Source organism: Lepeophtheirus salmonis, chromosome 6 (assembly GCF_016086655.4).
Source record: "Lepeophtheirus salmonis chromosome 6, UVic_Lsal_1.4, whole genome shotgun sequence".
Lineage (NCBI taxonomy): Eukaryota > Metazoa > Arthropoda > Copepoda > Siphonostomatoida > Caligidae > Lepeophtheirus > Lepeophtheirus salmonis.
In genome coordinates this window covers 30,216,379-30,241,146 of record NC_052136.2, presented here as the reverse complement: position 1 = coordinate 30,241,146, position 24,768 = coordinate 30,216,379, and the positions used below count along the sequence as shown (strand labels likewise).

At 30.5% G+C, this 24,768-nt stretch overlaps 2 protein-coding genes across 3 annotated transcripts; both read left to right on the top strand.

Moving 5' to 3' along the window:
• The first annotated feature begins 2,316 nt into the window (after window positions 1-2,316).
• LOC121120786 (putative ferric-chelate reductase 1) lies at window positions 2,317-18,616 on the top strand. Of its 2 annotated transcripts, none has more exons than XM_040715662.2 (7): window positions 2,317-2,448; window positions 10,439-10,644; window positions 17,082-17,389; window positions 17,455-17,619; window positions 17,689-17,764; window positions 17,826-18,045; window positions 18,120-18,616. In XM_040715662.2, the coding sequence occupies exons 1-7, from the start codon at window positions 2,372-2,374 to the stop codon at window positions 18,289-18,291; spliced, it is 1,224 nt and encodes a 407-aa protein (XP_040571596.1). In that variant the 5' UTR covers window positions 2,317-2,371; the 3' UTR covers window positions 18,292-18,616. The 2 variants fall into 2 exon arrangements, with proteins under 2 accessions (XP_040571596.1, XP_040571597.1); XM_040715663.2 differs by lacking the exon at window positions 2,317-2,448 and adding an exon at window positions 7,855-7,895.
• A 3,747-nt stretch (window positions 18,617-22,363) lies between these two features.
• Window positions 22,364-22,708, top strand: LOC139905699 (uncharacterized). The gene has a single exon (XM_071889345.1). It carries the CDS (start codon window positions 22,364-22,366, stop codon window positions 22,706-22,708), a length of 345 nt encoding a protein of 114 aa, XP_071745446.1.
• Window positions 22,709-24,768: the final 2,060 nt, after the last annotated feature.

Here is a 24,768-nt window from a genome sequence, read left to right as displayed (position 1 = left end):
ATAACAATTACAAGGGATCCTATGTACAGTAGGCAAAATGATTGGGTCATATTTTTTTGGAGAAGTCAACCGCAACCTCCGTGAAGTGTCCACTACCAAACTTCCAGCCTCAGTAATGATGTTTGGCATTGTTTGATCTGAAGGTCACAAAATTAAACCAATTTGGTTCCCTCATGGATACAAATTGACTGGCAAGGATAACTTGATGTTTTTGCAAACATAAGAGCTTTCCTAGGTTTGCAAGATCACAAGGCAATCAAAGAAAGCCGATTATTGCTTTCATTGGACGAGGCTCCTGCACATTCGGCAAAAATCATGGAGGATTGGATGGTCAAAATATGAAGTTCTGGTTGAAGGACTTCTGGTCACAGCCATGCCCGATATGAATCCCCTTGATTACACATTTGGGGCCAATTGAAAACAAGGCCTGTAGGCAACGTCACCAGAGTATTGAGTCCCTAAAGCAATCGGGTGAAAAATAGTGCCGATCAATGACGAAGCACTACGTTGTCAACCTGTGCAAAGCGTTTCGGGGTCGCTTGGAGAGCGTGATTGAGGCCAAAGGTGCTCAAAATCATAAATAATATTCTCCAATGAGTAATAAACAAGTTCCAATTCAAAAAATTCCCCAAAATTTTATTTAAAGCAGGTAGGTGTAATGTATTGTTCAACATTCATTATGTTCAGCATTCATTTATGATGAAATGACTAAATGATTAGTATAGTTTATTTATGTAAAAAGGACAGCTGAAACAGAATATCAAAAAACTGTCACTAAATTTTTTTATAGTAATTAGAAAATAAACATTAATTAGGAGTCCACATTTTGCTGCCTAACCCTCAAGTTAACAGAAAAGTATATAGTGGATCTCTCCTGTTTTTAACAAACTGGAATTGTATTATAGACAAAACTTTTAAAATTGTTTTACTTGAGAGTTGACAAAAAAAGGATTGTCAATGTGCGTCTTTCATTTCAAAATCTGGTATAGTATATTGGTATATACTCAAAACAAGTTCAAACCCTACTGTCTTCTATAAAAAAAAAAGGGATAAAATCAACCATGTGATCGGTTAAACCATATATATAATAAATTTGCACCGTCACTGCAAAAGCAATCTAGAATAATTTATCTCGAAATTGAGTATGAATTACCACTGTGTTCTTCGACGAATTATCGTCACTTTCTAACAACGAGATGTTCTTATTAAGTGTCAAGTTAAAGTTAAAGTAGCCAAAATTGACTGTCCGGATAAAAAAAATGAAAAATTGACAGATTTTATTTGAATGAACATATCGGGGCTAATGTAAGTATTGTTAATCAAATAAAAGTTTGAAAATATAGCTAAATTATTGGGCATTTTAATCCATTCCATAAATTGAATTACTAAGTATGTCTATGAAATATTAGGCTGTATGTATTCATGAAATAAAGGAAAATTGGGATTTTTTTCGTTTTTATGATTTTTATTGAAGTCTGTTTATACCTTGACGAAGCCTATATAATCTTGCGAAAGAATTATTTTCCTTTTTATATAATTAATCGTTATTAACACAATCGTCTCTAATTCTTCTAGCAAGTTGCATGTCCTTTGACATAAATCGCAGACAAATTAGTATTTACAATTAATTAATCCTACAGCCAAGTTTTTAGTAAAGTCATGTCTGAATTAGTCTTAAATCTCAAGTCAATAATGAAATCTTGAGCATTTTATTAAAAAGCCTTTTCTCTTTTAAAATTTTCATGATACAACACTTTTCTTAAAATCAGCCACGTGAACCTAGTTAAAAACTGCAAGTGTCGAATCAACCAGCGATCACTTTATGTTCTAATTGCACTAATTAAGAGAAGACTTTTTTGTCCACTAGAGTGAATCAACGTGGGAAAAGTTACCAACTTCTATCTTGATAGATTTAAAAATTTCCTGTTCAAAGTTCATCTTTTGTCATTCGCTTCATTGTTAGGGATATTAACTAAATTTTAATTATCTCGGTTCTTTAGAAAATTCAACTCTCTTAGTCAATAATATTCTATTTTTGGAGTGATGTTTCGAGAACAAGTTAATTTATTATTGTAAGGATACTTTAACTATCTTTCTCTACGCCGTCGACAACACGACATCTGCTTTGAACATGCATGTTACTATTTATATTACTCACATGTTTCAAATGATAATTGTACCTACAAACCCTCAGGCTTTAAATATTTATCGATCCACAAATATATTTATAATTTATGGAAAGGTATCCTCATGCCTGCAGTGTTTACCTTTTTATTATTGCCTTCCCCCTCTGTTCTCTTGATTTTTCTCAATTAGATCTCCTTCTATTAATGTCAGCGTTTGTTTCAATTACACATCAGTACCTTTCACAATGAAATTTAATTTATTTTCTCTTGTTATTTTTGGAATCCTTCGATTAAGTAGATGTCAAAATCAATTTATTCTTGGGTAAGATCATTTTATTGGATTTATGCTAATATATTTTGGATTCATTTAATGGTTTTTTTTTATTCTCAACAAATTCTGAGACAGAATAATTATGATTTTTTCTTATATGAATAAACACAAAATGTGGAAGAGTTTTATTTATTGTAAAATAAATAAATAATTCAAAATCCCTATTGTAATATGAGCTGCAATGTCGGTTTTGATAAATAGAAAAACAGGTTTAAAAGGGTACTGAATTTACCACTGTGTCATTGTTGATAATTTTTTGTTATAAAAGGCCGCTTATTTTAGGTTAATATAAGCCATTTTGGCCAGAAATTAAACTATAATTGTGTCTAACCAAAAGAGGTTGGAACAAAGCAGATTGAATAACTGATTTATTTATAAGATACGTTTCATTGAAGACAATTATTTAGTAGTCTTGGCCATCAATACCCATCCGTTTATTACCAGTGAACAGAATTGTTGGTCTGAGAGGGCCACGTGTAAATATTACTACTCCACGACTGTAGGTTTTACAAAATTTGCTACCCCCTTTTCAATATATCTTTTTGTTCCAAGTTGTAACACACTAAAAGTTGCCGTTCTTTCAAATTACTCTGCTTGTTCCCCACTTTTGGGCCCCCTATTGCCCATAAAGCTAATTAGACAACGATATACTCGGACAAATGTCTTAGTTGTATCCGTGGTTCTTAATATGGAACTTAAAATCTATCCCGTCTCTGTTATCGGTCCTTGAAAAAAGTATCAAATTTCAAAGCAACCCCTAGATGGTATCATCATCACCACTATTATTATTACAAAGTCCTTGAGTTTATCAATTAAATTTGTTTAGTAGGTAACCCGAGATATATTTGAGATGGTTTCACTGCCTCATTTCTATTATGATGCCATTAATTAAAAATTGTTGCTTGAGATGGCTAATTGGTATTATAACCTAGGCCAATTTGTTTTAATTACTACAACTACATGGTGTATGAAATCTGATATTTTAGTTATCAATATCAAAAACTAATTTATATAGTCTCATTGTATTTATAGCTTCTTTTAGATATTGGGATGGTTCTTTTCATCCTTTTCACATGTTCATATGGTCATTAATAATTAGCTATAATTCCCTCTTCCCTCAGTCAACTTTGATTTGACATAATATGCATGTATTTTTTTATTATTATTATTTAAAGATTTTAATTAGAGATACCACTGTCATTGTTTGTTTCATATGAATTAAAATTCGATAAATTGATTTTTTCAACATTATTTAAATGTTATACATGATAACGGATATAAATGTCAAGTCTGTTTATCCATCTGACTTTATCTCCATATCCCTACTTCAATTAAAAATTGATGAAGCGGCATGAAATATTCATTGAACGATTGAATATTTATTTCAAGTAGATCTCGAATATTGATTAATTATGTTTTTATTAAGTCAAAGAAAGGAATTTCTCTTCAGGAATACGTAGGATATAGCTACATAGTAAACTCATAGACTATAGAGATGGGAAAAAGTTACAAATATAAATAGTCTTGTAGTCTAAAGTGTAATCAGTTGGTACTTTTGGAGTTTATGCGCGAAAAAGCTTGATCATAATTCAAAACCGTATTTATATTGAAAACACTGTTAATCAGAAATATCAGAGTTCTCCGATTTGGAAAAAAGTAACTCTCCAAAAGTAACCAGGGTAGTCTTTCCCTGCATTTCAAATAAGTGCATTTATTTTTATACTAGTAACTGTATGTTGTGATTCCAGTTTAAGCATTCATTAATGTAAAGATGACACATTTGGACAATTTAATTTAAATGTTTCAAGTTTTGTATTTGTAAACATGTTAGGGGCTTATTAAATAAAATGCCCAAATTTGATAGTATAAGCCTTTAATCGCAATATATTTCTATTTTTTTAAATGGATTCCTATTTTTTTTTTTTTTTTATGAATACATAAGTCCTTGTAAAATCAAAAGGAAAATATAAGAGGTTTTCATCCTTTGAACTTTTATAAATTCATAATTCGACTACGTAAGTATTAGTTATTTCTGAAATTTTAGCTTTTTATGTCAAAAGAGGCAATTTTTGAACCAACCTCCCAAAAATTTGATAAAATTTGTTAAATGTAAATTTATGTGTAAGAAAAGCTGCCCAGGAGAAAATTTTATATTTGTTTTTGTTTTTTTTCAAACTTCATGATGAATAATCACACATTATAAGTTCACTCATGTTCAAATATTCTTGACATCAAGGAGTATTCAATGCAAGTGTTCAAGTCTTTTTATTATTCTTAAAAACATTGATAGAGTTTAATCAAGATTTCTTGGAAATTTGTATATTTTAATTAGTAAAAATATCAACCATGAACCCCAAGTGAAGCCACCTTTAGTAATTAATGCAATTGATGACTTAGTGTGAAACATTCTTACACTAAGTCACAATTCTGCCATCTCCTCTTGCTCTACAAAAATTCCATCTCTACTTAGATGACAATGTAATAGAAATAAGTAACATATATATTTATTTTAAAAATTTGTTTTACAGATTGAAGAGATTTTGACTTAATATTCATAGAAATATTCACCATTACTTTTAGAAAATTTTACTTTATGACGAACTTAAATCAAAAATGGAGTTGCAAATATTTTCACCAATAGTTCACTACTTAACATTTTTACACAAATTACTTTCGAAAAAATTATTAACCTACAATATTCGAAACATATATTTCCTGACTTATTATTGTTTTTGCAAGTCTTCATAAGTAAGAGAGCTAGAAAACAAGTCACTGAACTGTAAAAGTCCAAGTCGGTGATATATAAAGTATTTCAACATTTTGTAAGTCTAGTTACAAGTAATCAAATAAACAACTTAAGTCCCGACCTTTATGGAAGATTACTGATTCATAATGATCTCCAACAATGCCCAACATATAATAGACTGATTTACTTGGGCGTCACTTGTCAGAGTTATAAAATTAGTTTGAGCCTCATCCACATTTTTGAGTCCCTCTTTCTTAGATCCAAGGAAACTAATGTACTAATTTACTTCGGATTTTTAAATGCATTTTTGTTTGGCATCATTGCATAGGAAATTAAATACTTATGTAAATTATAATCTAAATATTGTCTATATACCAAGTGTACTTGTTGATTAATTGGGTATATTTTTCGAATTATATATCCAAAATATTTAAAATGTAATAGGTATTTTAATTTATATGGAGAGATATGAAAAAAAGGGGTTGTCATTCTCATGTAGCTTGACTAGTCTATTGACTTTTTGTTGTGAGTGAACAACTTGAAAATTACGGCCATGTTCTAACATATTTTTTGTATCCTAAGAGTGAATAAAGTTTTCTCCAATGACATGAAGGACAATGAAGTGATTAATTAATGACTTCAGGATATGTGTAGTAAATTTAGTTTCCCTCTTTCTCTGAGGGGATACATGTCCATCATTAAATATTTAAGTATTATAAAAGACATAAAAACATGCAATATCTATATCTAACCTATACAAAAATGAGAACATATGAAAAGTAATTTCGTATTTCCCACTTTTTTTTAACTAAAAATATCTCGTTCATTATTGGTCATATTGGATCATACGATAAAGTGTTACAAAAGTGTGAGTGTATACTACAAAACTATTATTGCGCTTGACCGATTCAGTAGTGAAGGATACTGCATTTTTGAATGGAGCTCTCAAAGTAAGAATTCCGCCATATGTTTACTACCTGAAAGGGAAAAATCTGTCAAAAACGACCAAGAAAATTTACTCTTTCGGTTCGTGTTTTATAACAGTGGTTCTGTTGTAGTAGAGATAAAGGATGCGCCAAGCACAGATATATAAACATCAAGATAGACCATCATGTTAGCAGTTGAACATTGATCATACCACCGTTTTGAATCATTTGTAGAAGACTGGATACAAAAAGAAGCTAGAATAGGAGATAAATCGTGTTTCATCGAGACGACACCACACTGTACGTAAATTTAATGACTTATGTATAAAGCCTACAGTCCGTACCTAGGACCATGTGACTATCATATGTTCCTGTCTATAGGCAACACGCTAGCGGGCGCAAATTTGGCCTCAATAGAGGCCTGTGAATATTGGTTGTCCGAGTTTTTTTGTCAATAGGACAAGGGAGAGAAGGGCATTATTAAGTTGGATTCTATTTGGCAACAAGTAAACAAACAGAACAGGCATAAAATATTTTTAAAAAATTAAAATTTAAAATTTTTTAAGTTTTAAAATCGGATGATTTTAAAACATCTTTAAAAAAATTGAAATAATAAAGTGGAAAAAAACAAAAACACTTTTTCCCTAACCTAATACGTCGCCGTTTTGTCAGATTCTGATCGTTCGGAATGAGGAAGGACAGCAAATCATATATAAATAATAATCTTAAACATGAATATTTTAGAGTTTTAAGTCGTATTTAGTATTCTTAGTTTTGGGAATGTGATATATTTATGTATTGTTACCTTATCCCAAAGGATGTATTTTACGTTGCTGAGGCTTATAGAGTTTCTCAACCGTCAATGAATTTGACATAATGTCCTTCCATTTTTATAAAGTGAATTTTGAATGATTACAATCTATGTATTTTTTCAATTTATACTTAAAAATCAGCAATGCTTCGGGAGAGATTCCCTTTCAGCCAATCAGATTGCATTTTTGTCTCTTTGCGTGAAAATAATTGACACATAAGTTAGAGGTTTAAAACTTCTGAATAACCCTGTATGTACCTATGAACATAGATAAAAACGATTAAAACAACGAGAAAAATGAATGTTCTAAGTATTTTGATAAGGAATACAATTATCTTTTTTTTTTAACCTCATAGTTGGCAAATTTTTAGCTTGAACATCAAACTAATATAAATAATAATTGCGAAAAGACTTTTCTGCAAATATAGACAATACATAATTTACAACATGAAGAATTTTATGTTGATAGAGTTAAAATCTCTTTAAAAATATAAAAAGTAGGTAGGTTCACATCTTCAGATTAGGATTTCACCTTAATATATATGTACTTAGCACATACTGGAAGTGTATTTTATACTAATATTTTGGATATTTGTTGTCAACAACGAGGGTTGAATAGTTAAAATGAATTGGAAAAATTTAAATAATTCTTCGTAATACGTGGTACCATAGAAGTAGATTTATTTACTTGCAACTTTATAGGAACAAAATACTTATAATGTGAGGCAAATTGTAGAAATGTCGTTAAAATATTATTAAAAGATACACTTATAGTCAATAATATTAATTATGTGATGAACTTAGTCATCAAAAAATACATAGTCGGTAATTTTTACATAAGACATTTTCACTTAATCTATTTTGGGCTCTTATTAGAATTATTGACTATGATAATATCTCAACTTGTTATTACAGAGAAATTGATTCATCGTCACATTTAAAGTCAAATTAATTAGTAAGTGATTGAAAATAAAATATAGACTCTTATCTAAAATGTATTTGTAGAGGTTCCAGGACAATTTGCAAATTACCATTTTGCCGAATAAATAATTTTTCAATAAAAATAACAAATATATTTGATAATGATTCGTAATTAATTCACTTTATTATGAAAAACATACTAAGATTGTTAAATTAGTATTACAATAATTTAAAAAAAACATAGGCTATGATACTGTAAATGTGATTTAAAATATTTAGTTGATATTATATTATTATAGAAGTTGGTGTCTAGGTCATAACTTCAGGAACTAATGAAAAAAATTAATAATAAGGAAAGATATCACCTCAAGGCATGATTGATATTTCCAGTCGAGCTTGTAATGCTAAATCCAACATTTATAATGAGATGACTCAATTATTAATTAATGAGAAGTTCATGATTGCAATTCGTGGATAATAATAAAATATTTTATCTTTTAAAATTTGAGTAACATGGAAAATTATAATCGTTTGTGTCCCCTCAAACTACATAGTATAAATAAATCGAATGTTGTCAATTGAATATGTTTCAATATTCAAAATTTTCAGTGAACTTGGTAAATATTTTTCCAATTTGTATCCTTTTCTTCTTCAGGAATTTTGCTTATTTTTATTCCTCACAAATACGTAATTACAAAGTACATAATTTATTAAAAGTATTCAATATACTGAGTTCTCTTCTGATTCCATCTATTCCAATGTGTCATTAGTTGACCCTAATCCATTAGTAATTTATTGTCCCAAAAAAAATCGAATTATATTTCATTATAACACTACCGATAAAACTATATTTTCTGGACTATTTGATTTTATCCTTCAAACAAGGGCATTAACTAACAAATACAAACTCTAAAAATATATGTAATTATTTTTGTATGCTACCATTAACTCTATATTTGAATTTACCCAATTATATATTAAATGCTGTATCTATTACAAAAACCATTGAGAACAAAAAAAAAAAAAATACGATAGCATCTATTACATTGTATTTTAATAAAAATAAGATTTTTATGGTTCTTTTCTTAGAAAACCAAATGCATGTACTACATATGTAATTAAATCCGATATGTTCATTATAACAAGGCTCTTAACGCGTTTGTTGAGGTCAGGGCCAGGCTTAACCATTGCAGGGTCCAATGTTTAATCTTGGTATGGGATAAGAATAGCAGTTAATAACTGAGGGCAGGGTATGCACAGATCACTTTTCTTTCTTTCTTTTTTGACAATTTGATTTTATAAAAATATTTCCATATTTATATTAAATAAAATGTAAGGCCATTTTTTTGCCATCAAATGACTTTTTCTTCAAATTTTTACTACTCTTTTTTTGAAATTTTTCTAATATGTATCGGTTATTTTAATAAAATAAAATATTTCTTTATAATGTTTTAAATGACCTTTTCATAAAGATATTCTCCCACCTTAAATGAATTAAAAATTTAGTTGAAGAGAAATTTCGTTGTACCCTCACTGGTTAAGTTTCCTATTTCAATCAGGAGTTAGACCAATTGGAAGTGCAGAGACCACTACAAACGCAGTGGTTGTAGTAGATTAAATCCGGCCCTGGTTGGGATAAACATCCTCACCAAAAATACTCTAAATTGGTGATGATTTCGCCGCAATATTTTGACCCAGAATACTCTTGAACTTGTCGATGATATAACGAAAAAAAAAAATTATTTACAGAAACTTCTTTTTTTTTATTAGTGGATTAAAAAGTATGTTTTTGTGCAAGTAGTGTATAGTAGGTTATATATGCCTGATTTGTGTTAAGATAAAATTATCGAGGCATTAATAAATATGTAGTAATATTCATATGTTTATTGTGTGTATCTTAATATACCATCAAATAAATACAATTTTGTTCATTTATGTGAGTTCTTCCCAACTTTTTGATTAATTGTGGAGCCCCAAGTCACAATTCTTTTCATGATGTATTTAATTTTTCTCCTGGTAATGTTTGGGAGGAAGTGTTTCATTAGATTAGCACCAACTAGCCATAAGATGAAGGGGCTAAACAAAAACCCCACTCTGTGTCTAGCAGTGATATAGATATGAATTCTCAATTCTACTCAGAGTCTTACAAGGGCTTACGTAAGTCTATTACTTTTAACTCTGCAGCAAGTATTTAGTGTTACTCTTTGTTTCCACACAATAACTTTCGAGCTCTCGAACTCGTCTAATGTCATATTTTTTACAACTATTGATTTATAATCTTCAACGTATTAAAACGCTCTATGATCAAAGTCTCTATGATCTTTGATTGACATATATTTATTTATTGTTGACGCCCAATAAAAAAGAAACAATTGTATTAAAGATTCAATTGGTCTAAATTTTAATAGATTGACCATAATCAATGTGGTCATCCTTTAAATATGACTCTTTGAGTTCATTAAGCTTTTTAAGACTGTACCAAATTTACTATCCTATTAGTTTTAGTTAAAATTATCTCTTATAAATTGTCCAAAATGCTTTCATTGAAATAAAGTATAACTTTTGAAATTTGATTAGATTCAACAAGAAATCATGCGATACTCTTGAGCCCATGTACGTATTAGAAGACTACACGCACATCAAACTTGGACCAAATAATGAGGAGAAATCTGGTGAAGAATTGAAGGAACCAATTCGTTCTCCCACACGATACAATACTCGCAATCCTCCAGTGGAAATTAAAATCGACTTTGATCAATATCGACGGAATCGAGAATATAAGAGTAAGTCAATCATTGCAATATTTGTGAGGTTTTAGAGGAGATTTGTTTTGTTGTTTTTTTTTGACAAAAACTTTATGTATATCAGATTCTAAATGAAAAATTTTATTCTCTTCCTTTAGAATGTATTAATTTATAATTAATCGTTAGAATTAAACCAAAAAGTTATAAGTATGCAACAAATTGCCTTTAATTGTATGGCTTTTGATTGTTTTACGTTTGAAACAGAAACGTATGTACCTTTCTTTTTAAAAAAAATTAAGGAAAAGAATAAACCATTTGATTTATGGTCACGATGTCTCATTAATTTTTCCGCTATTTCTTATTACCTAACATATGTACTTAATAATATACTTTTTAATAAGTTATGCTTGAAGAATAAATAACGGATCATTAGAAAATAAGTGAATAATAAAAATATAGGCACCAAATATTGACATCACATATATATTTTCATACAATAATAATTAGTTTATACCTACTTTATAAAAAATAAATGCCTTTACATTTCTAAGTAAATAATATTTTAAGGTATTATTATTTTATCAAGTGGTTCTCAAACTATGATAAGTGAACTCCCTTTAGTGATATAATCCCGTATTAAGACCTATATTCAAGAATGGACACTCCAAATTCTGGAAAAGGCTTTGATCAGGATTCGCTTTCGAGGTTGACTAGACTCATATGACATTTTTAAATATCCATTCTGGAAATTTTTCTATTTTTTTTTATATTGATACTTCAGTTGGAGGAGGGACACGACTCTCTCGTGTCCTTTCTCCCTGTATTTGTCACATTGTAGTTATAGGAAATGGTAGAATAATGACTACAGAAGGTAAAAAGATCCTTCCCTCTCTGTCTAAAAATTTGTTGTCAAATTTTTAATATGTTGTAGGAAAAACAGCGGTCGTTGTCATTATTTAAATACTATTGAACATTGAATTTGTTTTTTACAAGTTTCAACTTATATAAGCAGATTGTACAAGTTACAATTTCTTCATTTCATTACACTTTATATATATAAAATATATATCCATTCATTTAAATTACCGATTGTGCTGGCTTTCGGCCTAAAAATCCTAGAACGATCTGAGACCGAAATAATTATGTCTATTAAATAAAAATAAGTCCGGTCTGTTCGGTCAAATCGGTCTAAAAATATTACTAAAGACCGAACGAAAAAAAATCCATCTTAGACTGAGTCTCATCTCTAGTTACTAACTATTGATTCATGTTTTCATTATATTTTGATTAATTAAAATTACTTAGTTATTATGTATTTAACAGTAATATGAGAGTAGGTATTTGGCCTTTATTATGTGCTACAGAAAAGATATCAACTTGTATTTTGTATCAAAATATTCAGAAAAATACCTATCAGACAATATAGTGAATATTCAATTATTTGAAGTTTTCCATTTCCTTTTTTTGGTAAACAACTTGTACAGTTTGCTTATATAAGTTACAACATATCAATCAAATAGGTAAAAATTAGACCTATATAACTTAAATGAGTGTTATATGAGAATAATTGAGATAGATTTTTGTTGTCATAGATACCTGTTGAAAGGAATTTGGTAACCCCTTAATCTATGTAATGTTGTACATATTTTATTCTATTTAATGTGATGATGGAGGCATGTTACTTTTTCTTCACTTGATCCTAGTGTTCCTCATTAGCTCGTCACTATAGTGGTACCGAGCTACCGACGCGTTTAAAAACGGTAGTATACTATATTAATAGTGGAACCGATACTTGTTGCACTGTTTACGTCATTAAAAAATTGTAAAGCTGATGACATAACATCCCAAATTTCTAAACTATAAAAATTACCATACATAAAACAAAGCAAGAATGAAAATTGTCTCATACAACGACGTCAAATTTTTAAGCTAAAAAAATAAAAAAAAAAAAAAAAATACCGCGGACGCTTCTGCATGTGCATGTGAATTGTTCTTAACAATATTTGTCTTATATATTGTAACTCGAAAAAGTATCTTAAGAACATTTTTTTTACATTTGTATCACTACACAACAAAAAAAATTCAGCGTAGAGGAAAGAAGTAAATAATAATTTCATGTACATATAAGTTTTTTAAAAGGTTTTCATTGCAGTATCTTGTTCCAAGCAAAAGAAAATCACATCCAAGTACTCTTAGAACTTAAAACCATTAGTGATCCTTGCTTCCAATTGGGAACAAGATTTTGAATCTATTTTTCACCAAAAGTAACTTAATCTTTAACAATATCAACTAACTCAACTTAAATTTGTAACAACTTAAATGTAGTGACATGATACGTTTTTAGTAAATATAGGTCGAATTGTAACCGGCCTTTAAAGGAATATACAACAACTGGATAGTGTTAAAGGATAATATTCATTTAGAGGAAAATTTTCATTCCGTTTAAACTTTATATTCACACAAATTTACTCTCAGAAGAGCTCTGAAGTTTAAAGACATCAAGTTCAATAAGCTTTGCTTCTTCAGTAAATTATTTGGATAGATACAAATTATAAACTAACAAATTTTCCTTGATAATATATTATTGTTAAAACAAAACTAAAATTTGATTTTTTTTTCATGAATAATCCATATTTAAAGCATATTAAGAGTTTTTTCATTAAGAACGCTCCATAGTTTTTTTCCATTAGGAAAAAAATAACGCTATATTTATGTTCTTCCTTTGACAATTAGAAACGTCCTTAAAATACATTTCATCATAAAGTGATATACACTTGATCAGACATCACAAATTATCCGAATTTATTATCAAATTAACTGTCAAATTGTCGTAACTTTAAAAGCATGATTTTTTTAGGCCCAATTAAAAAGTTTGCACTTTGCAAACATGTGGTCTCAAAAGACGTTGCCACTTGTCACACAGCAAATGTTATCATCGATTTATTGGAAAGCAAATATGGTATGCGCTTTATTTCGAAAAATGGACCAGTTAATTGGCCACCTCGACCGTGCAATTTAACGACTATCGATTATTTTCTTCTGGGTAATGTGAAGTCATTGGTCTACAGTCTATAACAATAAGTTTCTAAATGTCAAATAAAAAAAATATATATGACACCGTTTTTTCCCTAAGGGAAAAAAATTGAACCTTCTTTAATAAAAACCCTTTAGAAGAGTAATATACTAAATGAGTATTAGAACCGGTAATTGCAGAACATTATCATTATCAATATTGGCAGAAAAATAAAGAGTCTAAGTCAGTTCAAACTAAATCAATGGTTCTCAACATGTGGGTCTTGCCCCCAAATAGGGTCGCGACAACAATGTCATGGGATCGTTCATTGATTTTGAAACGAATATGAATCTTATATATAACACGGTGAAAGAAATATTAAAACAGTTCTATGCTACTCAATGCAACAGTTCCCTGAGTCACTTAACACAACGTCTGATCCATTATTTAATATGTTTGATTTCTGTTTTGTTTTAGTTGCACAACCATTGTTATTTCTCTCACCACTATTCCAAATTATCCTATTTCGGACTAAATTAGCCAAATTTAGCCGCATCTGGGCATATTTTTTTTCCAAAATAAGGGCTAGATTTTTTGTTAGAAAAGTAAGAATACAGTATCAATGGTGGTCAAGGGTACTGGGAGGAAGTCAAAGAGGTTTACTGAGAGGGAATTATGGACTCAAAAGCTTCAAAAAAAATCCGTATGGAGCGTTGTAAGGGTCTTCTTAATGATCTGAAACATCATGGCAACCGTATGATTTTCTTTTTTGTTGAAGATGATTTACGCTATGTATAGTTAATTCATAATCGCAACATATGGCGGTTTCTTGTACAAAAAATAAACGTATAAATAAAATATTTTATGAATAGGGCCGTTTCCTGATTGTTTGTTCTAAAATGGGTTCCTATATTTGAAAGGTTGGGAGCCACTGCTCTAAATGAATCCAAATAAAAAAAGTAATACCAATAATTTAAATTTTATTAATTTATTAACACTGTTGTAAATAGTTGTTGTTTTAGTTTTGGAAGCAAGAAAAATGTCAGTGTTTTTTTTTTAAATATGTATTATTGTGTTTCATTTTCAAAATTGTGTTACATAAATTAAATACTCAACTTCTGTTAACTATGATAATGCTGTCAACTACAAAAGAAGGTTATGTGGAAGTGAGAACTACAATGCTTATTTTGCATAAACAAAAGAAGGTTATGTGGAAGTGAGATACGTTGCAGTATTTAGCAATAATCAGGGAGTCTATTATGAGGAAAAGTCTGCTTAGACTAAATTTATGAAATTTATGTTTATAGGAATTAATAATAGTTTTGTGTCAATTTGATTGCAAATTACATCGTTTTTGAATGTAATTGTTCCTTTTTAATTCCCATTCCTTAGAAATACAGTTTGAAAACTTAAAAATTTGCAAAAAATGGACAAGAAGGAGCAACCCCACATGTTTAATATATAAGTATTACTAGAGGGATTAACCGACATCGTTTAGAGTTATTAGCCGTCTACAACAAGCAAAAAGGCAAACTTGGCTTTATTAATATAAGTATCTAAAATTTATAATATTACAAATGTTAACTTAAATTAAATATTGTAGAATAAACATAATATATTATATCTTTTAAGAATAATTCTTTAGTTACATTAGTTTATAAAATGTTGTAAATACCAAATTATATCACTTATGATCTATTTTTATGAGAGATTGCAAAGGTGTTCCTAAGTTTTCAACCTTAGATTAAATTAAAAATAGATAGAGAATACAAAAGTGAGGAATACAGTTATTCATAATATAAACGTTTCTTTCTGTTTATTTCTTTATATCTCTAATTTTATTCTTTGATTCACTAGGAAGCTTAATTAAAACATATATTATTCCCGATTGATATACATAATATAGATGTGAGTATTTTTGGGTTTAAAGCAGGGCTGCCAGGTCAAATTTGGTACCTTTTTGCTGATATTGGAGTCAGAAAACAGGAAAATTTGTACTAGCTCCGGAAACAAAAATTATTATAATTTATATTTATAATCCAAGGCTAACATTGAGTGTTCCTTAAGTTTTTTCTAATGGTTTACTTGACAAATTTCAAACGTGTTCTATAGTCTATACAATAAAAGATCCCGGACATTTCTAAAGTCTAAATTATTGTGTTGGGTAGAAAATAGCCACTAACCATGCATGTGTATTACTTAGTAAAGAGTAACGTTACGGAGAGAGGTTGTTTGTATTATTGTTCCTTGGTTACGAGTCCATTTATTATGTTCAAAACTTAGCAATATATAAATTTTGAAACGTTTCATTTATTGTTCATCTTATTAAATACCTTATACTCCAAATATTTTATTCATACCTCGCACAATTATTTACTACATATAAGTAATAACTAACTATAGCTATAAATTAAATCTTTATTTATAGTATATGAAGTCAAATGACTGATTAGTACTTTTATAAGGTATAAAAAGTATTCATATAAAGTTGTGTATTAGAGTTGAATTCGAAGTCGGTGACATTCAAAATACTGGAGTTGGGGTAGGAGTCAGGTATTTTATGTTACAACTTCTCAGCCCTGGCTTAAAGAACTCTAATTTATTATTCGGGGCAGATGTTTGAATAATAATTGATCTCCCACTACTAAATTAATCCAGGAAATACTCAATACATGTAATCTTTTCCCCTCTTCCTTTAATTTTTGACCAAATTAAATAGAAATCCCTATTAATGCAATAAAGAAGTCAGTAGAAATCATTATTATTTTTGAAAGATTATACAAATCAACCCTACAAATGAAGATGTTGTATAAATAAAATGTTGTATTTTTAAGAATTTAAAAGATAGCTTTTGTAGTTCAAAATAACTAATAGGTATAATAGTGTTTCTTATTTGTCATAAATGAACTCTGGAAGTATCATATTTGATAATAATATATTACACACTTGATATCAAAAAACGAAACTTGAGTTGTAAAAATAAAGAAATGAATCAAAATATTAGGGCGTAATACACAGTACAAAAAAAAGTATATTTATTTACTTGCGATATCTTTAGGACTGAAATACTCATTACATATGTTAACATTACATATTTTATACAATTAAATTCTTATGATTCAAATTTGTGGCATGAGTAAAGTGAAGTTTGGGGTGCCTCCAAATGGTTAATAAAAATATAGAAATTGACGATAATTCATTGAAAAATACAAATGCAATCCACATTTCATTTAGAGAAAAATCAATTTAGCTCCCTTCGGTGTTGACGACCACATATGTACAATAGCTAGGATGTAAAGTAAACTGATTAATCTCATTTTTCATATTAAACTTTTTTTCCATATTTCCAACTATGATTCAAAAGCAGACATTTGAATGTCACATAAAGTGATATATATATGTGATATACTTTAAACATATATATGATTAACAATAACTAACAATATAAGTTGCTTAATTTTAGTAAGACTCGAAGCATCAAGATTTTTTGATGGGTACATGTTACAAGTTCAAGGTAAAAGAGATGGAAATATAACATATGTTGGATCTTGGAAAAGTGCAAAGAACAAAGTACCCCGTTTAATATCATGTAATGGTATTAAAAATGCAGGACTCATTAGTAAAAAAAGACCAGTTCAATATGGAAATCAAACGTTTTATTGGAGAGCGCCTTCGTCAGATGCTGGTCCTCTACGTATTTTTGTCTCAATTATTTTTCAGGATGCATATTTCATACTGAACAGCAAAGAAATTACTTTTAATGCTTATCCTGTAATTTATTTGATAGTTAATTATTTATTAAAAATATCGTAATATATATTTTCTCCCTAAATAAGCTGAGTCTAAAAGGATGTGGGAAGTCAATGTCATGTTTCCGCTATTGTAAAATGGAGCCTTTTTGTGACGCAGATGAAACTGAATATATGTTGACAATTTCAGAGGATCCTAAAAATCCAGAATCTGTCATGTTTAAATTAGGAGGAAAGGTAAATGGGCCAGAGGTGAGAAAGTTAAAAACATTTATTTTTTGATCAAAATCTAATTAATTATTTCATTCAAATTTTTTGAAGAACTATATTGCTCTTGGATTCGGATATGACATGACAAATATAAAGGATATGGACATAGTAGCTTGTTACAATGAGAGTAAGTATTTCTATTTGCCCTAATTAGGACTATAATGGGTTTTTTATACTATGTATTTCAGACAATGCAATCAAATTGGGACACTATTTGCTTGAAAATCAGGATAGCAATCCTCAAATACACCGTTCCAAGATTCAACTAGAACTATCTGACTACGATGAGGAAACAGGATATATATGGTGTCAATTTAGTCGACCAATCAATCCCCAATCTGTGTTTGACATTAATTTTGCATCTAAACTCTTCCGTTTTTATTTTTGGGGGGAGAGGAATGCCACAGAGTAAGGGCTCAGTTTAAGATAGAAAATTCTTAGAACCATCTAATTAACCAATATTCTTTTCTTTTTTTTTTCAGAATCTTGCTTCCACCCATGAATCAAGTATTTTCTTCCCCCTTAAGTCTAAATATATCGGATCAAGTTAATGAAGTACGATTCAATGGCGGAAAAAGTTCGGGACAGACTTTACTCAATCCCGAATTCTTACTTTATTTCGTCACTATTTTCTTGTCATTCATAGGGATATGATTGGCTGTCAATTTTATAAATTTTTTTTATTAGGGAATGACTGATAGAATTCGAGTAAATGTTATAACCTATCAGTGAATCCATCCTTGAACTTCTCTATTTCTTTTTAGTAAAGGTGTATTTTAATGCATGAAATGAATTATTCAGTTCATTATTTCAATTTATATGTATGTTCGTGATTTAATTCCTGTCTCGATATTTCACACAATTTGATAAAAAACACTCAGCATGTAAAAAGAATATTCTCTTGTTAATTATGTTCGTGGCACGAAATTTGAATATGTAACTAAGTTTGTACAATAAAATGACCATATGCTATAAAAAAGAAGATGATGATTTTTACTAAAACAGTCTACAAGTAACATATCCAGAAAGGAATGATAATGTTAGAATGAATGAAGGGGTGCCAGTCAAAAAAGTTCAGAAGCAATAGCCTAAAATATGTATTCGCATTGATTATCCCATAAAGTCCCTTTTTCAAGACCGCTGTCCTGTCAAGTTCCACTTGTTGGTCCTTAACACTATAACTACCTACCTATCGACATACCCCCTTTCCCCAAGCAACTAACGCAAGGTTATTTTTTATCCCTATAGTCCTAGAAAATATCACTGTAAATGAACCAACATTATTTTATTACTTAGCTATATTAGGTACAACATTTATCCATATCCATAATACCAGCATCATTTAGTAAAGATGTCTCGACACGTGACCCTAAAGATACATTACTTTTGCTTTGTGTATATCTTTCCTAGATAGGGTCGGGCTGCACAGGAATATTTGCTGTTTATAACCACTAGCAACCAGAATTTTATCCCAAATTTATCGGGTTACTACTGAAATATTAGGTACACACCGTGACTTTGTTGGGAATAATTGTTCATCAACGGGTTCTTCATAATTGGGAATATAATATTTGGAACAATATTCCACACTAATGAAATCAATTTACATTTGTAAATTTCTGAGGGTTTTTGATCTTTCTGATCATAGATCAAATATTAAAAACTTTAAAATTTATCAAAAACGATTTCGGCTCATTGTGTTCTTGAATAATTGAACACGTCACATTTTCGACCAAAGCTGTTCAACGATTATGTTAGACAAACCTAATATACCTCAGGCATACATAAGTCTATTAAACTTATCCTATTGTAATATTTTAATCATCCATTACCCGTTTGCTTTCCACCACGGTACATTTTTTTAGCATGAAAAATCATGTTATCATCATCAGCATTAAACACAAGTCAACTTTCCTTACAGCATCTGAGTCAGGTCTTAGTTTACATGTAAATATGTTGTGCACTGATGACGAACTGCTACACCCTTTTAGTTCCTATGTTTGTTCAAATACTTCAATTTTTGCTTAAGAGATAATTATCTTTATATATAGGTAATTGTAAATCCTTGATCAAATGTTTTAGTTATTGCTGTGTATCCAGACCTTTAATACTTTATTTAAATGATATACAAGTAATTAAACAATAGCAGGAAATAACCAGGGATAATGTGAGCTACCTCAGGGAGCACTATATTCATAGAGAGTGCACTTCTTTTCAGAAAATACATAGGTTGACATAAACGTATATATCTACGTGGCAAGGAAAACTGTTTGATTTGATAAAAGATTATAGGTAATTACTTAAATAATTAGTTTGTTTTTTTACCATATGATTTTCATATTTTTATTTCAGATATAACTATAAGTATAAGGAACACAATAAATATTCACTGTTAATTTGATTGTAGCTTTTTCATTTTTATAGTATGATTTTCTTTACATTTCTGTACTTTTTCCGCTGCATTGGATATAATTATCATTCTTTTAAGAAAATAATCTTAAAAAAAAAAAAAAAAAAAAAAAAAAAAAAAATATGCCAAAAAAATGAAAAAGCTACAATCAAATTAACAGTGATTATATATCCAGGTTTTTATATGTCAAATAATCTAAAAATTCCAATGAATCATATTATTTATAACTTTTGTTTATCCATTTAAATCGAATGTTAAAGTACTTTATTTATTCCAGACAATAATTAAGCACCCAAATATATATATCGGTGCAACCCAGAAAATAAGCTAAACCCAAGTTTAAAATTTTTGGGAGGTAGCATCCTGGTTTTGATAAAAAAAAGTTGAAGTTCGTCAGAATTACTCCAAAACAGGTATTAAGTACGGGGATACTCATACAGTTACGCTTGCTTTGAAGATAACCAACAAATTGCATAGATTCCAATTGCTAAAGTTCTGTAAATCAAATAATCACTATCCCTAAACAATCAACAGATTTCTACGTAACAATCCTCCCAGTATGTAGGAAAACCAAATTTATGATTAATATTTTTTTTTTTTTTTTCTTGATGTTTTTTTATTTTGATTTTTTTAAGTCACAAATAAAAAGTTTATTATAATATTATTTGTAAAGTAAACCCTCTTCAACCCCATGTAAATACACTAATCTACTTCTTACTTGCCTTTAGGGATGATATCTTATTACATGCGCCAACTACAAAACAACTGTAGAATTACTTTACCTCCAAATAAATTAGTATCCTTGTTAATATCCCATGCTTCAATAGAATACTTATGGGCTATAGGTACTTCAAAATATTACAAAAGTAATATGTCAAATTCGTTATACTATTTCGCTTTATTGAACAGATTAAATTCTCATAAGTGTTCAATGTTCATTTGAATTGCAACAATCCGAGACGAATCAACTAGTTAATGCTATCTTCCTTTCACTTCTAATTTTTAATAGTAGAGTTGTACAAAAATATTAATATTGAAAAAACTGCACAGTAGCAGGCGGAGGAGGAGGAAGATCCAAAAGTTTATTTTTCTATATATATTTCATTTTTTTTTAATTTTTTTGGTGCATTTTCGACTCTACAGCTCATGCTTAAAAAAACTTTGAAACACGGGGAATCGATCTTGTTTAATGAAAAAAATCAAATTATTAGCGAAAAAATAAAATTTATCTAAGTTTCATCTAAATCAGTTTCCTTACGAGTAATTTCATTGAACTCATAGTCCAACTCTATTTTACAACTAAGAATTCAGCTTCCAAAGTTCAAAATGGGTCAAAAACGACTTCTTGGTTAGATCATTGAGGGTGTTTTCCTTTCATCTCACACCTACTTGCAGCTAATTAAATGAAACATCATGATAGCTTAGCCACTCTTCGCCCCCTCCCTCCAAAAAAAAAAAAAAAAAGATTACTCAAAACGTCAGGATTGCCACGTTAATTTTTGGGTTCCTTTGATTAACATACCCACAGGTCATATTTTTTAGAGTTATATTTTGAAATATCGAATATTTAATATACTAGAACCTGCCTAAGCCGGATCTCAAAGGACTGACAAAATCTGACGGCAGATTATTTTTTACGTCATTTTCTGTATCCATTGTTAACGATTGCAAAACGATACAAAACCAATAGAAAAGTTATATTTACAAATATATAGATATGTATTTAAGTGAAGAGAGTTGCTTTTATTTGCTACAAAAAGTCAAGGACTCCTGTAAGCAGGACGGGGCATGCGCAAACATGAATTCAAATACGCGTGCAATATGGGTCCATTGAAAAAAACACAATGCAACTATTAGTTACTTTGTGGACCCCATCTTTATTGTGTTTTGTAATTCCATTCATGCCCACTAAGTGTTGTGCTCCAATATAGAACGGGCTATGATAACGAGCCACAACAGTCTGGTGTTACTATCCATCTGTGGCCAAACAAAGAGAGAACCCCCGGACTTGATACAGCCTTGCTCAGAGTCATTCCAAGAGAAACAGATCTGAAGAAGACAGATTAGGCACCATCCAAAAGTACAAAGCTGTGTTTCCTGCATTTCAACGAATCTGATTTCATCTGTGAGTCTAAAAGAAGTCGACCCTTGCCAAGGCTCTAAAGAAGAGGTAAGACAGCTGCTCACTTTTGATGCGTATGTTTATAACTGTCCTTCTTTTACAGGTACCTCAACCCTGATGTAGTGCCATCCCTATGGCCAAACTGCCACAACTACCTCTCAACTCCTATAGCTTCATCAAGACCAACTCAGGCTATGACCACGTCACGTGGGGCTCAACAGTTCAATGACATGAGTTCTGTGGAAGAACTTAGTGACAAATTGGCTAGGGAGACACCCCCATCAAACTTCATCCTCATCACAAAACCAAGTGCTGCCCTTTTGAAGCTATCCCATGATGAGAAATTGGGCCCCCAAGTAGTAGCTAGTATCCAGTTTGAGACATATATGTCATTCAAAATGTACCACTCTGGTGTGTTGATTGACAAACAGGCAGTGTCACACATCACCTTAGAAGGCAAGGTCAACACTGTGATTCAAGCCATGAATTTGGCTTCTTTTCTTGGAGCAAAAGAAGAATTGAATCAAACAGAGACCTAGGAACACATTTTCAACAAGTTAGTGAGGTTTGTCAACTCCTCAGAGATTGAACCTAAGCAAGCTTCTAAGCTCTCTTTCATTCGTGAGTAAATGGCTCTCCTCTTCAGCCAAACCAACAGCTAGATAATATTCACCTTGTCTTCTTTCATCCGCACTCATGTGGGAGAATGTGAGCTAAAGAATATGTAGAATATCCTAAACGTCAAGACACCTGGAGTTGGCTACGAAAAGAGAGATGAGTTTTGGGAACCAATCTCTGAAAAGAACAAACTTGGCCTCTCTTTTTAGAGATATTTTGTCAACTTTCTCATCGAGTGGCATAACAGTACACCACCTGGCCTCAGAAACCTTCCTAGCAACAAAGTAGACGTGCCTTGCTGTCGCAGATCTGGCAGAGTATCTTCTCCTAGATGAAGACTTCTCCTATGTACTCCCTAGCATGTTCCAGTCTGCTCCCATCGAAAGAAGGTTCGGCTGGTACAAACAACTAAGTGGAGGTATCTACCATATCAGCGTGAGACAGATCCTGGAAGCAGAGAAAAAGATTCGTATTCTGAGTCTTGTCAAATTCTCAGGTAAATAAGATATTTGTTAATAGTAAGCTTCTTTATTTTGGTATTACTTATTTTCACAATATAATAATATCATAAAAATATCTAACTTTCTTAAATTTTCAGGTCTGACTACTTCAAAAATTAAAGGTTTGCTGGATGAAGAGCTGGTAAAAGCTGAGCTCATTTTGACTAACTGGCAACCAGAGGACCTCCAGGAACTACCTTCCAAGGGAGAGAGTAATGCTCACTACTTTGTTGCCGGGTATATTGGTTTTTCTTTGAAGAAAAAGATCAGCTGTGCATCATGCCAAGAGTGAATGGTCATTAGAGACACACCTACGGACTCAATAACCTTCGATAGCCCAACCAATCAGCATGTAGACATGAAGACATGAAAGAGTTCATCGACATAATAAGCAGAGGAGGGTTGTCGACTCCATCCGACCTTCTCTACCTCTCCTGTCTTTATGCTCACTCCATGTTCTCTTACATCCCTGCTACTCCTCATGAGAAAGACAGAGTATTTGGCACCCCAAATCCTAGAACTTCATTTGTTCCCCCATTCCTTGACAGGATGCAGGACAGTTTAAACTCTGACATTATCGCTGTTGTGGGAGTTGAAGTGCAAGGAAGAACACTCCTGGTCAGCTTTTCTTCAAATAATTTCATTTGCTTTGTTTAATGTCATGAATAACAATTTCAGTGCTAAACTGAATGATGACATCCGATTTTTAACAAAAAGAAGAATGGCAGCAAAGAATTCAGAAACTAATAGAAAAAAAGCTAAATTTCAATCAAAATCATATGACTGGTAGACTTGGACCAACTTTGTACTTTTTGATTGTGCCTTTTCTTTTTCATATGTTTTTAATGTTTATTTTGATTAAAGTACCACTTTTATTAAAAATGTATAGCCTCATCTTTATTATTTTGATGATTTTTCCTAGCAAAATACCTTTAAAAACTCTTTATTTTGTAGGAAACCACTTGAATAAAGAATAAACAAAGACCCTTATTGGAAACGCGTTAGCGCAGTGTCCTGTCCTGATACATGAGTCCTTGAAAAAGTATACTATCCTCTTAAACTCTTAATATATTCACCCCCGAACGTTTTCTTTTTAATTCTATTATCTGAACAAGAGCTCAAACGCAATTGTGAAGATCAGGGGTCTCTGTATCGTGACACGATTGTATAAAATTCCATGTTGTTTCAAATTAGTGATGTGCCGCAAGCTGAATTTTAATACATGAGTATTTTCGAGCTTTAAAAAATTCTAGAGGAATTACGAGCTTTACTCGTTACTTGCTGGAATACTCGTTACTTACTTGAATACTCTTTACTTGCCGGAACACTCGACACTCACCCTAACATTTATTGATCCCTAAAAAACTTGTCAGTCAAAAAAATCATATTTTTCAGGGAATTATTTAAACTTGTCATTTAAAAATTTGTGTAGTTCTCTAAATGGTTTTGTATTTGTAATTGAACATAATATATACGTACAT

Coding starts and splice junctions, on each gene's coding strand:
- LOC121120786 (XM_040715662.2), top strand. CDS start 2,372: ATGAAATTTAATTTATTTTCTCTTGTTATTTTTGGAATCCTTCGATTA. Junction 17,620..17,688: donor GAAAGGTAAATGGGCCAGAG/GTGAGAAAGTTA, acceptor AATTTTTTGAAG/AACTATATTGCTCTTGGATT. Junction 17,765..17,825: donor AGTAGCTTGTTACAATGAGA/GTAAGTATTTCT, acceptor TATGTATTTCAG/ACAATGCAATCAAATTGGGA.
- LOC139905699 (XM_071889345.1), top strand. CDS start 22,364: ATGACCACGTCACGTGGGGCTCAACAGTTCAATGACATGAGTTCTGTG.